Source organism: Sus scrofa, chromosome 1 (genome assembly GCF_000003025.6).
Source record: "Sus scrofa isolate TJ Tabasco breed Duroc chromosome 1, Sscrofa11.1, whole genome shotgun sequence".
Taxonomy (NCBI): Eukaryota; Metazoa; Chordata; class Mammalia; order Artiodactyla; family Suidae; genus Sus; species Sus scrofa.
In genome coordinates this window covers 240756417-240770258 of record NC_010443.5, presented here as the reverse complement: position 1 = coordinate 240770258, position 13842 = coordinate 240756417, and the positions used below count along the sequence as shown (strand labels likewise).

The 13842-nt window shown below is 48.8% G+C and overlaps 1 protein-coding gene across 1 annotated transcript in view; it reads right to left on the bottom strand.

The window, feature by feature from the left end:
* COL15A1 (collagen type XV alpha 1 chain) overlaps nucleotides 1-13842 on the bottom strand; it is a 111061-nt gene that overhangs the window by 58930 nt on the left and 38289 nt on the right. The window contains 4 exon segments of the mRNA XM_021066594.1: nucleotides 993-1102; nucleotides 5218-5365; nucleotides 12038-12118; nucleotides 13646-13720. Of these exon segments, the coding sequence (XP_020922253.1) occupies nucleotides 993-1102; nucleotides 5218-5365; nucleotides 12038-12118; nucleotides 13646-13720 (414 nt within the window).

Here is a 13842-nt window from a genome sequence, read left to right as displayed (position 1 = left end):
AGATGAGGGGTGGGGAGAGATGAGAGGGAGGCAAAGGAAGCAAGAAAACAGAGAGGAAATTCCTAACAATGCTTCCTTCCCTCGCTGGCTCCTGGTGGTATTTGCATCTTTATTGAATTTTTGATATTGAGCTGGATTGGATTTTGGAAATACCTGTGAAAATAGGCTGTTACCCCATAGTGACTGGGAGAGCAGAGAAGTGTCTGAGTTTTCATCCCAGGATAGGGGAAAAAATGAGCTGACACAGGGATTTTTGCAGAGGCCAGAGGCAAGCATATGCAATGGCTTTAATTTGGCACCCTCCTGTGTCCAGCATTTAAATGACTGGCTTTGCACGTGGAAAAGCCAATTACCAAACGGTAGAGCAGACACACCTGCAGTTCATCTGATTCTGTCTTGAAGGGGCTCAAAGGGTGGAAGAGGCTGTGCATCTTCACAATAGGAGGGAGGCGGGTACGATGGTGAGAACCGAGCATGCATCTCCGGGCAGGTTTGAGGGCTGGCTTGCACTGTCTCTCTTCCCCTCTCCTAGTGCATCCCTGCGGGCCCTAGGACTCCAGCTTCCTTTGTACCAGCAGGAAGGAGGAAGTCTCCATGATGTTCTTTTGAAAACCCTTATGGGGATTTCCCGTCGTGGCGAATCCAACTAGGAACCATGAGGTTGCAGGTTCGGTCCCTGCCCTTGCTCAGTGGGTTAAGGATCCGGCGTTGCCGTGAGCTGTGGTGTAGGTTGCAGATGCGGCTCGGATCCTGCGTTGCTGTGGTTCTGGCGTAGGCCAATGGCTACAGCTCCGATTCGGCCCCTAGACGGGGAACCTCCATATGCCGTGGGAGCGGCCCAAAGACATAGCAAAAAAGACAAAATAAATAAATAAATAAATAAATAAAAGCCTCATGGTCCTCTATGGTGCCCAAGACAAATTACCATCAAGTCTGAAAGAAGCAAGCAAATTTACAACCAATTTGTCAAATGAAATTTCCCATTCACTCACCTCTTCAATGACATGAAGGAAGGCCCCATCCCCAGAGCCAGTGTCTGTAACAGGGGCACCGTCCACAGTATGAACTCTCTCCAGCGTGTCATTGAGGATCTCACCAGACCCTACAGGTAACAGGCATTCTGCAATTAACAACTGCATTTTGCAATGATAAAAGAATGAGGTATCTTGTCACCTATGACTTGAAAAAATGTCCATAATATAGGATTAAGAGGGGGAAAAAAACGGTGCAGAAAAATTGATGTCAAAAGGCATTATTACATGGTGGGTTTGATCAAAGGCTCTGACACCAATTTGCAGTGCTAGAACCCTGCTTTGCCACTTACAAGGAATGTGACCTGTGACATGTCTTTGAACCTGTGGCTCAAGTTCCTCATCTATAAAGAGAGGAACATAATTCCTATCTCACAGGGTCATTTGGAGGATTATGTGTTATAAGGATTAAATAAGTTCATGTAAGAAAAGCCCTGAGGACAACAAGTGACACATAATGAGCAGTTGATAAATGCTCATTGTCAGTGTGCTTCTATACATTTGTAAAAGGGTAAACACTATATGTGAGAATACATGTTTTATCATCATTATGTAATTAATATATTCCTTCCTATATAGAGCATATAAAATATAGAGATATATACATACATTGTGTGCACAGATAAGCCACATATCCTTGGCTAAACCACAGTACTCAATGTTGGTTTCCTTCAGGGGACAGGAAAGGAAACTGCTCTTTTTGGGGGGTTCATACACCTCAGCATTGATTGAATTATTACCACAAGCACATATTTCTTTTGCCATTTAAAAAACAAATGGAGTCCTAAAGCAAAGACAAGACATGATACTAACAGGAATGCCTGCCTGACCTGGACTGGGCCCCGGATCAATCATATCCCATGCACTCTGTCCTGTAATCCTCTGCCCAAGGACCTCCCCAGCACCTCGTAGCCAGTGGGCAGAGTGAGCCAAGGCAGGAATCTCACGTTTTCAGCCTCCTTAAAATCACCGCATGGCGTGTGTGTCCTGCTCTAATCTGCATACTATCACTTTAGGATTATAACCCATTTTGCAGAGGAGGAACAAGGTCCCACAGAGAGTAAGAGGATGGGAGGGGCCTTGAAGCCGGCCCCTCCCACACACCCTGGGCTCATGCATGTCCCACTGTAAGGACAGTGTTGCGGCTAGTGCTGAACTATTCAAGGGACCGTGGGCCCACATGCAATCAAAACACTTAATGTCCACAAACGATCCGCCCCTCACCGGTCACCCTCTCATCCTCCTTGCTCTGACCACCAGGGGGTGCTGTTCTAGCAGCCAGAGAGATCCCAGGCCTCTTTGAGTCCCCTTGGAAGATCAAGGTGGGAGTGGCAAGTGTCCTGCACCAAGACGGTGTCAGGGACCCTTGGAACAAAACTCTTGGATGGCTTTCCCCAGCCAGGGACAGGGCTGGGGTTCAGCCCCTTCCTCTTTACTGTCTGAGCTGTGTACTTAATAAAAAGCAGGATCTCTTAGCCAGCTCTGCTGTTTCTGTTTGGCCTTCTGTCTGCCACAGAAGGGGTCTGGTGGGTCCAGGGAACAAGCCAGCTGTGCTTGGACTGAGTTTCGCCTCCTACACACTCCCCCCTCAGTCTAGAAGAGGCCCTCGCCCCTGCCCCTTCACTGCCCCTCGCTCTGGGATCCTAATCCCCCCTCAGGAGAACGGCATGCACAATTCATAAACCACATCCACACCCGCAGCCGCAGCACTCAACCCTCTCATCCACCCGGGAGGCAGGGGCTGTGAACAGTCCCAGTGGACGGCGGAGGAATCCAAAGCTTGGAAATGCGGAGCAGCTTGCCGGGGCTGACAGCAAATAGGTAGCTGAGCAGGGCTTCCGTCCAAAGGGCTTCCGTCCAAAGGGCCAGCAGTCTTTCCACAGCTACACCCTGACTCCTTGCTGGTGGTATGACTTTATGGCATTATTATACAATTTTCTTTTCTATTCAGGACTGTATACTTTCTCTTAGAAACAGACTTGCCAAGGGAGTTCCCTTCGTGGCTCAGCAGTTAATGAACCAACTAGGAGCCATGAGGATGCGGGTTCAATCCCTGGCCTTGCTCAGTGGGTTAAGGATCCTGCGTTGCTCTGAGCTGTGGTATAGGTCGCAGACATAGCTCTGAGCCCTTGTTGCTGTGGCTGTGACTGTGGCTGGCAGCTGTAGCTCTGATTCGACCCCTAGCCTGGGAACTTCCATGTCTCAGGTGCTGCCCTAAAAAAGCAAAACGGAAGAAGAAGAAAAAAAAAAGCTTTGCCGAGTTTAGTTGTTAAAATAACACTCATTTACTAATGGCTGTAGTACAAAGAATAACAATACGTTACATGTAAGTGTAACTTGGCCCCCATGCTGTGCAGCGGGGAGAAAAAAAAAAGAATAGATTTGGAGTCAACACTGGTTGGTAATTACAGCATAAAAAAAATCTATTTCCATTTGAATTGTTATCAAGAACCTTGGATGGCTTTGTGAATAAGTAGGAAAGCAATGGAGTTAAAGCCATATTTGCTAAAGTAGACAGGTTTGAATAATTAGAACATGGTCTCTTGAAGTTGGACAAGAATTTTCTTAAGCTGAATATATTCAGATGTGTCTTATCATGTTGATACTAATCACCAGTATCTCCTACAGCAGAAAAAGAGTCTGGCTCTAACACATTGAATTACATATTCTCCATATATTTTCAGGTACCTGGGTTTCCACAATAGTCCTCCCAGTTTTACTCAGTACTTTTATCTTCTATGCCCTTAAGGATAAATACACTTTTCACCTTCTTAAAAAAAAAATACATAGTTTTTTTTTGTTTTTTGTTTTTTTTAGGGCCACACTTACGGCATATCAAAGTTCCCAGGCTAGGGGTCAAATTGGAGCTGCAGTTTCTGGCCTACACCACAGCCACAGCAATGCCAGATCCTTAACCCACTGAGCGAGGCCAGGGATTGAACCCATATCCTCATGAATACTAGTCTGTTTCTTAATCCGCGGAGCCACAACAGGAACTCCAATACATAGGATTTTAGAAGATAAAAAATACAGAAGAACAAAAGGAAAATAAAAAACACCTACAATCCTTCTCTCCAGAGGTAACCATTCATAGCATTTTGTTGTATATTATTCTAACACATATACACAGTGGTCTACATTGCTATATATAAACGAATATAAATAACATATTCAAATTTAGGGTCACAGCACACATATAGTTTTGAAATCTGCTTTTCTTGGGGAGAACACCATGAGGGTATCCCTGGGTCATTAAATCTTCTGTGTCACCAATACCAGAGCTATACATATGAATGTGGGCCGTCTGGGCTGGTTTTGACCTTAAATACATAAATCTTGGTGCTCTGGTGTTGGCTGTAGCTTCAATTTGAATGGTTATCCCTCTGATGAAGGGCAAAAAATGCAGGCCAATCTCAGGCTAAGGGCTTATGTCAAGCTGCTGCCTGGGGGATCCCATCAAATCCTGGGCTTCTGCCAGGGCTCTTCTATGCAGCTGGACAGGGAACAAGAGTGCCAGACGGGAGCCAGGAGGCCAGCACTGCTCCCAGGGCCTGCCAGTGACCTCCTGAGTGCCAGTCCCTCTCTGGCCATCAGTTACTTTCCCACGTGTGCCAACAGGAGTATAGATGGCATGATCCTCTGAAAGTCAGCGAGTCTGTGGCTGAGGCCAGACAGGGTAGGGATTCTGGAGTCAGGCCTGGGCACTGGCACAGTCCCACCAACCACCAGCTGTGCGGTTGTGGGCAGGCCACTCACCTTGCTGAGCATCGGTGTCTCCACCTGTAAAACACTGGCTAACACTAGCGACTAGGAGACGTGCTGCTGGGGTTGGAGATGAAGTATGTAAACACTCGGCACACAGTAGGTATTTGATAGGCAGCAACAACTAGCACAAGCTTTTCTGTGACACCTCAGGCCCTTCTGGAGCTATGGAGCCTGGGGGTTAAAAGTTCTGGTATCTGAGATTAAATGCCAGCTCTGCCACTCATGAGCCCTGGAGCCTGCACTGGATGACATAACCTCTCCATGGCTCGATTTCCCCATCTTATTTGTAGGATGAGGATGATTTATAGCTCCTTCCTCAAAGGGTTGAGGGGAAGGTTAAGTGAGATGCTGTGTATCACACGCATCATCCGGTCATCACTCGACAAAACCCACGGTGGAGGAAGCGGCATCGGGGACTTGCCTTGCTCAGGGCTGCTGTGCGGGAAGGCACTCAGGTTGGTGGTCCCCTGAGTCCCCTCAGGTACAGGTTCACCGGACAGCTCTGCATCCTCAGACAGAGGGGATGGAGTTGGAGGCATGTTGATGGGTTCCACTTCTGCTGGTTCAGACTGAAGGGAAGAAAAATGAGACCCAAAGGGATTTACTATGGCTGGAAAGCAGAAAAAGACATTAGTGAGTATCACTGGAGAAAACAGTATCTCCACAAAAGCCAAAGAAACCCAGAAGAAGGCCTAGATTTGCCTTTTGAATTAACTGCACGATCACTGAACCTTCCAGGGCCTGAAAAAGGCACATGTTAGGGTAATTAAATTATGTTCGGTTTAGAGCGAGACTCTGCTCCTCTCACCTAAAGTTCTCTGAGCACAGAGACCACATTCCTGTGACCCCTGCATCCTAGGCCAGCACAGAGGAGGTGCTCAGCAAAGATGTTAGAGGAGGGAAGGAGGGAGGGAGTGGGGGGGGGAGAGAGGAAGGGAAAAGGGGAGAAAGGAAGGAAGGAGGGGGGAGGGGAGGAGGGAGGAGGAAGGGAAGGAAGGAAGGGAAAGAGGGAGGGGAGGAAGGAGGGAGCAAGAGGGAGCTGTGCTCAGTAAGAGCTATGTACATGCAATCCCAGATGGGCACTGGTCATGTTCACCTATGAAAATAAAAGACGGGGATGGTTTCCCTTCTAGGAAACTTCAGATTCTGTGTCGCTTTCCAAAGCCATTCGATGTCTTAACCAACTTTGCCAACTAGGAAAAAAACAAACAAAACCCCCAACAGTTGGAAACAGAGCAGTTCAGAGATCTAGGCAGAAATCCTGATAAAGGGCAGCAAAGGTCATCCCCAGACTCAGGGATGACCCTGCGGTCACAGCTCCTCTGACCCAGGGCTTGTCAGTGATCAAACATCTCATCACTTTCTGAGCTCAAGACGCTGGGGTGAATGGAAGGATCCTGCTGACCAGTGTTGGATCTGTGGTGTGAGGAAGAAAGTAAGACACTAAGATTTCAGGGTACTTTTCTTACTGTAGCCATTACTTACCTATCCTGACTAATAACACAGAAAGATCTTGCTTTCTTTCTTTCTTTTTTTGCATAAACAACAGAAATGTATTTTCTCACAGCTCTGGAGGCTGGGAAGTCCATGAGCAAGGTTAAGGAGGGTTTAGTCAGAAAGTTATTTTTTAATATCAGAATCTAGTATATATATGATGACTCTTTGGTCCATCAGAACAAGGAGGATTCTTATGGGCCCTATAACTTAGGATTTAATGGTTCAGTTCTTATACTCGAACTCAGGTTAAATTCTAGCTCTCCACTTATTAGCTGTGTTATGCTGGGCACGTCATATAACCTCACTGAACCTCAGCATCCTTCCCTGTAAAATGGGGCCAATAATAACAATTTAAAGAGAATATAAAATGCATGGAGGTGCACAAGGCCAGGTCCATAGTATGAACCCACAAATGGTAGCTGTCATCAACATCACTAGATGAGAATTTCTCTGGGTTTGGGTATTAAAAATGATTATCTTTTGGCCAATAGACTCATGAAAAGGTGCTCAACATCATTAATTATTAGAGAAATACAAGTCAAAACTACAATGAGGTATAACCTCATACCAGTCAGAATGGCCGTTAATAAGACTACAGACAACAAATACTGGGGAGGCTGTGGAGAAAAAGGGAAAACTCCTATACTACTGGTAGGAATGTAAGTTGTTGCAGCCACTATGGAAAATAGTATGGTGGTTCCTCAAAAAACTGAAAATAGGAGTTCCCGTTGTGGCTCAGCAGAAACGAATACAACTAGTATCCATGAGCATGCAGGTTCGATCCCTGGCCTCGCTCAGTGGGTCAGGGATCTGGCACTGCTGTGAGCTACACTGTGGTTTGCAGATGTGGCTCAGATCCCACATTGCTGTGGCTGTGGTGTAGGCCGACAGTTGTAGCCCTGATATGACCCCGTAGCCTGCAAACTTCCACATGTCACGGGTGATGCCCTAAAAAAAAAAAAAACAGCAAAAATAGAATTGCCATATGATCCAGCAATCTTACTCCTGGGCATCTATCCAGAGAAAACTGTAATTCAAAAAGATATATGCAGCACTCTTCACAACCATTAAAACATGGAAACAATCTAAATGTCCACTGACAGATGAATAAAGATATGATACATATATACGATGAAGTCCTACTCAGCCATAAAAAAGCAAAAATGCCATTTGCAGCAACATGGATGCAACTAGAGATTTTCATACTCAGTTTAAGTCAGAAAGAAAAAGACAAATACTATGTGATATCATTTATATGAAGAATCTAAAATATGGCACAAATGAACCTACCTATAAAACAGAAATAAGACATAGAGAACCGACTTGTGGCTACCAAGCGACAGACATGGTAAGGGAGGGAAGGATTGAGAGTTTGAGGTTAGTAGATGCAAACTGATACAGAAGGCATGGATAAACAACAAGGTCCTACTGTCTAGCACAGAGAACTATATTCAGTATCCTAGGAAAAACCACAATGGAAAATAATAGAAAAAAGAACATATAAATGTGTACAACTGAGTCACTTTGTTGTATAGCAGAAATTAACATCATAAATCAACTATACTTCAATAAAAAATAAATTTTAAAGTGATTATCTTTTGGCACATCTTCATTTGTTTTTTTTTCCATAATGAATATGGGATATTTGGATTCTAAAATAAGATATAGTTTACTGTACTATAAAATCTCCAGGGTGGAGGCAGGGATGGAAGGCTTCAAAAAGCTGAGTCTTGAAGAATGAACAGGGAGCTCCTGTCGTAACTCAGTGGAAAGGAGTCTGACTAGTATCCATGAGGTTGCAGGTTCGGTCCCTGGCCTCGCTCAGTGGCTTGAGGATCTGGCATGGCTGTGGCATAGGCCAGCAGCTGTAGCTCTGATTAGACCCCTAACCTGGGAACCTCCATATGCCACAGGTGTGGCCCTAAAATAAGACAAAAAAAAAAAAAAAAAAGAATGAACAGAGTTTTAGAAAACAGGGAAAGAAGGGAGCATTGGGTGAGAAAGGACACAGAATTGCACTTGGCAAGGGTTTGAGGGAAGCAGAGGGATGAAGCCTGGGGAGGCAGAGAGAGGAGGTGGCTGTTCCTGAGGTGAAAAATCTGCCCTTGAACTGGGGGCAACAGAGAGCATCCTTGGGTATTAGGCTGGGGGAGATGTGGGCAGGTTGTGTACTTAAGGGAGTTCTCCCTGGTGTCAATGAGAGAAGGGATTTAGGGAGTTGAGGTTTAAACCAGACCAGGGGGGGTGCACTTAAGAAGCCCAGTAGGGCAGAAACCAGGACAGAGTGGTGGGAGGAGTGAGCAGGCACCCCCACCCCCACTCTCCCCAGGAGAGGCTGAGAAGAAGACCGGAGAAGAACTCCCCATTCCCCAGCTGCATGGTGGTCTAGCAGGGTGGCAAGGACTCCTGCCCCAGGCAGGTCCTCTCCTCTCCCTGCCAAGGAGCCACAGGGAAGCCACTTCATCATGGTTCCCTGATGGCACCAAAAAGCCTGTGTCTACCCTGGAGAAAGGCTGCTGGTGGCTGGAAGCTCAGTGACTTTATAAGGGACTTGGGATTCCAGGTGAGGCAGGTAGGGCAGGGGAGGTGCACGAAACACAGGACAGTAAGGAAAGGGTGGGCTGAGCTTAGTAACTCAAGGTGGCAAACAAAGGTTGAGTTATATGAAGTCACTGATTACAGTCTGTTAGCCAAGACCTTTTTAGTGAGCTCCCGACAAGGCAGCCCTGAACCCTTGTCCAAGGTACAGCTGGTGAGCTGCTACTCGGTGGTCAGGGTCAGGTGTCCTGCCTCCAACAAGCTGTAGCTGCTTCCAAGGGTTAGTGTGAAAGGGAACCAGGGTGGCCTGTGACAAAACGGGGATGTCAAGTCTTCAGACCTTTTCATTGAAGTGTGGCAATCTGCTGGCCCCCTCTCTCCTTCGACACACATTTCCTGAGGGCCTACTGTGTGCCATGTCCCCAGCTGATCACTAGGATATGGAAATGAATAAATAAGAAGGGCATTTATCCTCAAATTGTTAGACTATTGGGAAGCCAGACCCAGACACAATTGTGACTGAATGTGACCCTTAGGACTGAGGAGATGAGAAGAGAGCTAAGTGTGAGGAGGGGAGCTTGGCAGTGGCCTCTGATGAGGGGCTGTGACTGATCCCTGAAGGATGAGTGGGAATTGGCCAGGCAGAGAGGGGGCGGGTAAGGGCCCTCCTAGAAAACAGAATGCCAGATCAGGCATGGACCAGAGGGAAAGGGCTTGATGTTTGGGGGAACCCGTGAGCACATGGTGTGGCTGGGAGAGGACCTGGCTGCGGATCAGAATCCCCTGCAGAGATTTGTTTAAGTACAGATTTTCAGAGCTCACTCTGTATTGAATCTAAATGTCCAGGTACAGAGCCCGGGCCAGAGGCTTCTTTTTTAAAAGATTGTCCCGGAGTTCCCGTCATGGCGCAGTGGTTAACGAATCCGACTAGGAACCATGAGGTTGCGGGTTCGGTCCCTGCCCTTGCTCAGTGGGTTAACGATCCGGCGTTGCCGTGAGCTGTGGTGTAGGTTGCAGACACGGCTCGGATCCCGCGTTGCTGTGGCTCTAGCGTAGGCCGGTGGCTACAGCTCCGATTCAACCCCTAGCCTGGGAACCTCCATATGCCGCGGGAGCGGCCCAAGAAATAGCAACAACAACAACAAAAAGACAAAAGACAAAAAAAAAAAAAAAAAAAAAGATCGTCCCTCAGCCCCTCAACACACACACACACACCACAAACACCTTTGTACACACAGAGATGGATACATGCACGGAGGACGTTGATGCACAGCCAGGGCTGAGAACCATTAATTCGAACTCAGCGAAGTTAATTCTAACTTTCCAGATATGGAAAGGTGTGTCAGCAGACACTGACTTAGCAGGGGGAAGAAGAGGGGAGCAGGGACTCCTACCCTAAATGGGGAAGGAGGCGAGGAGGGACTGGCTTTTTAAGTCTCCGACGGCTCAAGCTGTCTGTGATTCAGTTCGCTGGTCATGGCTTGTGTCTTGGAGGATGGCAGGTTGCAAAGAGTGAGGACAGGGGAAGTGAGATTCATTCCAAGAGAGAAGCCAGACAGAGAGGGGAGGGGAATGTCTGAACCCAAGAGGGAAATTCCCCCGCCCTGGAAGGGGGTGGCCGGGGAGGGGAGCCACGGGACCCTTCCAGGAGACGGTGAAAGGGGGAAGTCCCTAGATCAGGGGGTGATATGACTGACAGCAGCCTGAGCCTTGGCTGGGGACTTGGCTCTGCCACCTCCAGGCTGGGCAGCCCCAGGCAACGCTCTTCACTCCCACATACCTCATTGCCTCCTCTGGGGAATGAATGGAAAACATCGCCTCAAAATAGGTTACAGGCCTCCCTGACCAGCCCCGCCTCTGTGACCATCTCAAGCGCTCAACCCCACCCCTTTCCTGTCCTTCCCTCAGGCCTTCTTGGGGTATTAGCCTCTCAGCCTGAGTCAGCCTCACTCCTGGCTGTGAACTGGTGCACTGGAGGGCAGCATCAGGCTAGAAAGCCTGAGGGACCACAGCTCTGGGCCCTGCTGCCCTGTGCCCTGGATATGCCAATGGGGTGGCCAAGGGCTGATGGGCACATAAGGTTGCAACACCACCCCCTGAGTCACCACCCAGGCAGGCTCCTTGGACTCTTGACTTTCTCCATCTTGGCTACCCCCAAATTGGCTGTGGTCTTGGGGATGCACCTCCGTGGCACCACCCAGGCCCGCAGCACAGGGTCATGGCCTGAACCATTGATGGGGCACGAGTTGACCTGCATTCTAGCCTCAGCTCAGCCATGCACCCTAGGGCCCTCTCTGGGCCTCAGTTTGCCCATCTGTACAAAGGGTAGTTTTCTGTACACCTCTGAACACCTTTAAGTCCCTCCCACACTAAGAGACTGGTCCTGTTCCACCCCATCCACACCTCTGTTGCTGGAGGTCTATAATTTATAGGCACTGCCTTATTTCCATCTCCATGCTTTCTTCTATCAGAGATGAACTTATAGACTGAGCTAGACCAGTCAAGGAAACTGCTGGGGCTTCTGTGTTCAGTGACTCAGACACTGCCAGCTGCTTTCATTAAAATAGGCTCCTTGGTGTCTCCATGGTCTGATTCAGTGCTTTCAAAACCACTTCCTTGTCTTGGCCACAGAGCACATTCCCAGGAGGGAGGAGGCCCACACCACTGGGACGATGGCTGCCTTTCCCTTGGGGCCAGAAGCCAGCTCCTGGGAGGACTATTCATCTGATGGGACTGGGGGCACCAACTGCCTTCTCAGAGCCAGAGCCCCAAGCAAATGTGACAACAGCCACCATGCGGGTCCACTTCCTTTGTGCCAGGCACTGGGCTGAGACCTGTCCCTGCACTGCCTCGTCTAACCTCACAAGGACCCTACTCTGATTATTGCTTTATGGAAGAGTGGCTGAAGCTCAAAGAGGCTCAGTCAGTCATCTAAGCTCACACAGCTGAGAGGCGAGAGTGGATAAAGTGCCTTTGAAGAGCCCTCTCCTGGTCAAAGCACCACAGCACACCCGGGGTGGCACCCAGGTAACTGTGTTTCCTTGCACTGGGGAGTTTGCAAAAGGCCCCTTGTCCATACTTTCCTAACCTCCCAGGTGATTTGTGGAATGAAGTCAGAGATCTGAGAAGGGAGACATCAGACCAGGGCTCTGGGCAGACTCCCTACAAGCCAATCAAGACGACAGGGCACAGAACCCAGTGCTCACCGGGGCTTGAGTGTAGGTGACGGCTTCCACCATCTCAGCTACTCCGTCTGTCTCCTGCAGCCCGCTGGCCTCTCCTGATGCCTGTGTGGAGACAAAGCAGGCCAGAAAGAGGGGGAGCTGTTTATAAGCGGGGAGTCTCAGAAACGGACTCCTGCGGAGGAACGGTGTGCGTGTGAAAGAGAGGTGGAGATGGACAGAGACAGAGTGAGGGCTGGACAGAGCACACGTCTTGGCTATTGTTTGGGTTTCCGTCCACATGCTACTGCTCACACAAACAACTACAGTCAACGTCATCTCTCTAACACACCTACGTGCCCTTCAGTCTCTGTTAAAAGGCACTTCCAACCTTTGCATGGCTGTCCCGGGACTTTCTCACTGGGAACTGCTATATTCGAACACGTCCTCCCTCTGCAACCCCTAACCTTCACAACTGCCCTCCTAATGGCAGCTAAGATACTGCTGCGCCGTGATTGTGTCACTTACTCGTGGACCCTTGGGTGGTGTGTACTTGTTCTGTGTTAACAGTAATGCAAAGATGAAGGAATAAACACACCCAGGGCTTCCCATCTCTCAGCATCATGGGAACACAGACCGGGATCACGGCCTCAAGGAGAGCAAATATTCTCACAGAGCCAAGCTCCACCTCAGCGGGGCTTTTCAACCACGCGGGCTGCATTTTTCATAAATGCATACAAGCAACTTATGCTTAGCTTTGGGGCTGATGCCACCCAAAGAGGAGCAGAAGCTTTAGGAATTTGCCCTGCTCTGCTTGCCTCTGATTTTTCTACGTCATGACATGACTTCTACCCGGAGCATTTTTGCTCCTTCACCTGGCTGACACTTGCTGGTCACCGGTCAGACAGCAACTCCTCCCTGACCGGCTTCCTGTTCCTCCTCCTCACTTTCCTGCCCCTGCCCCATCTGTGGAGTTTGGGGCTGAGGACCAATTGCATTCGGCTCTATCACTGCATAGGGGGTGTAAGTGTGTGTGAGCATCTTGAGGATATCCGAGATGGTTCCCATTTCATCCCTTTAACTCCAGGATCGCCCCAGGTCTGTCACCTTATAGGTGCTCAGTCCATCCCGGAGGAAGGGAGGGAAGAAGGGGGAGGGCAGGAGGAAGGCAGAGAGGGAGGGGGGAGGCGGGGGGAAGAGGACTCATCATTTATTCCCCTGCCCCCCTCCCAGCTGCGGAACTGATTCATTTGCCGAGCATAAAAGCTAAATTTGGTTTAGCTTTTATAAGCGTTTACACCCAGAATGTTTTAGAGTTTTAACTTTGATTTTTGAGTCCTGACTCCCTTTCTTGGCAGGATGTCTGGAAACCAGGCCATTGACTGGAACAGACACGGAAGAACCTAATACCTTAGAAGAAACACAACTCCCCACCCCCAACGCACACATACCAAAGACATGGTTGAAGCTCTTTGAAATAATAATAAAGCCAAAAAGCCCAAAATAGGAATTGAGGCAGTGCTTGCCAAGATGAGAGATTTCAGAGACTCTATGACTCTTGGAGATGAAGAACTATCTGGGTGCCCGGCCCTTCTCTGGCTGCTAGGGCTGTGGTGCCCACTGTGGAGGTGATGGGGAGAAGTGGGGGCTCACCGAGGATTCTTCAGCTTCACACAGCTCCTCAGGAGTCCTGGGGTCAGAGTGGACGGTGAGCTGCTGTATGGAGCCCTGGGGAGAAGCAGAGGGGTCAGAAGCCCCATCTACAGCTCGAGCACCAGCAGGAAACACAACTGCTTTTGTCCCAGAGAAGAACCAGCCAAAGGACAGGTGTGACCAGGAAACCAAGCCAC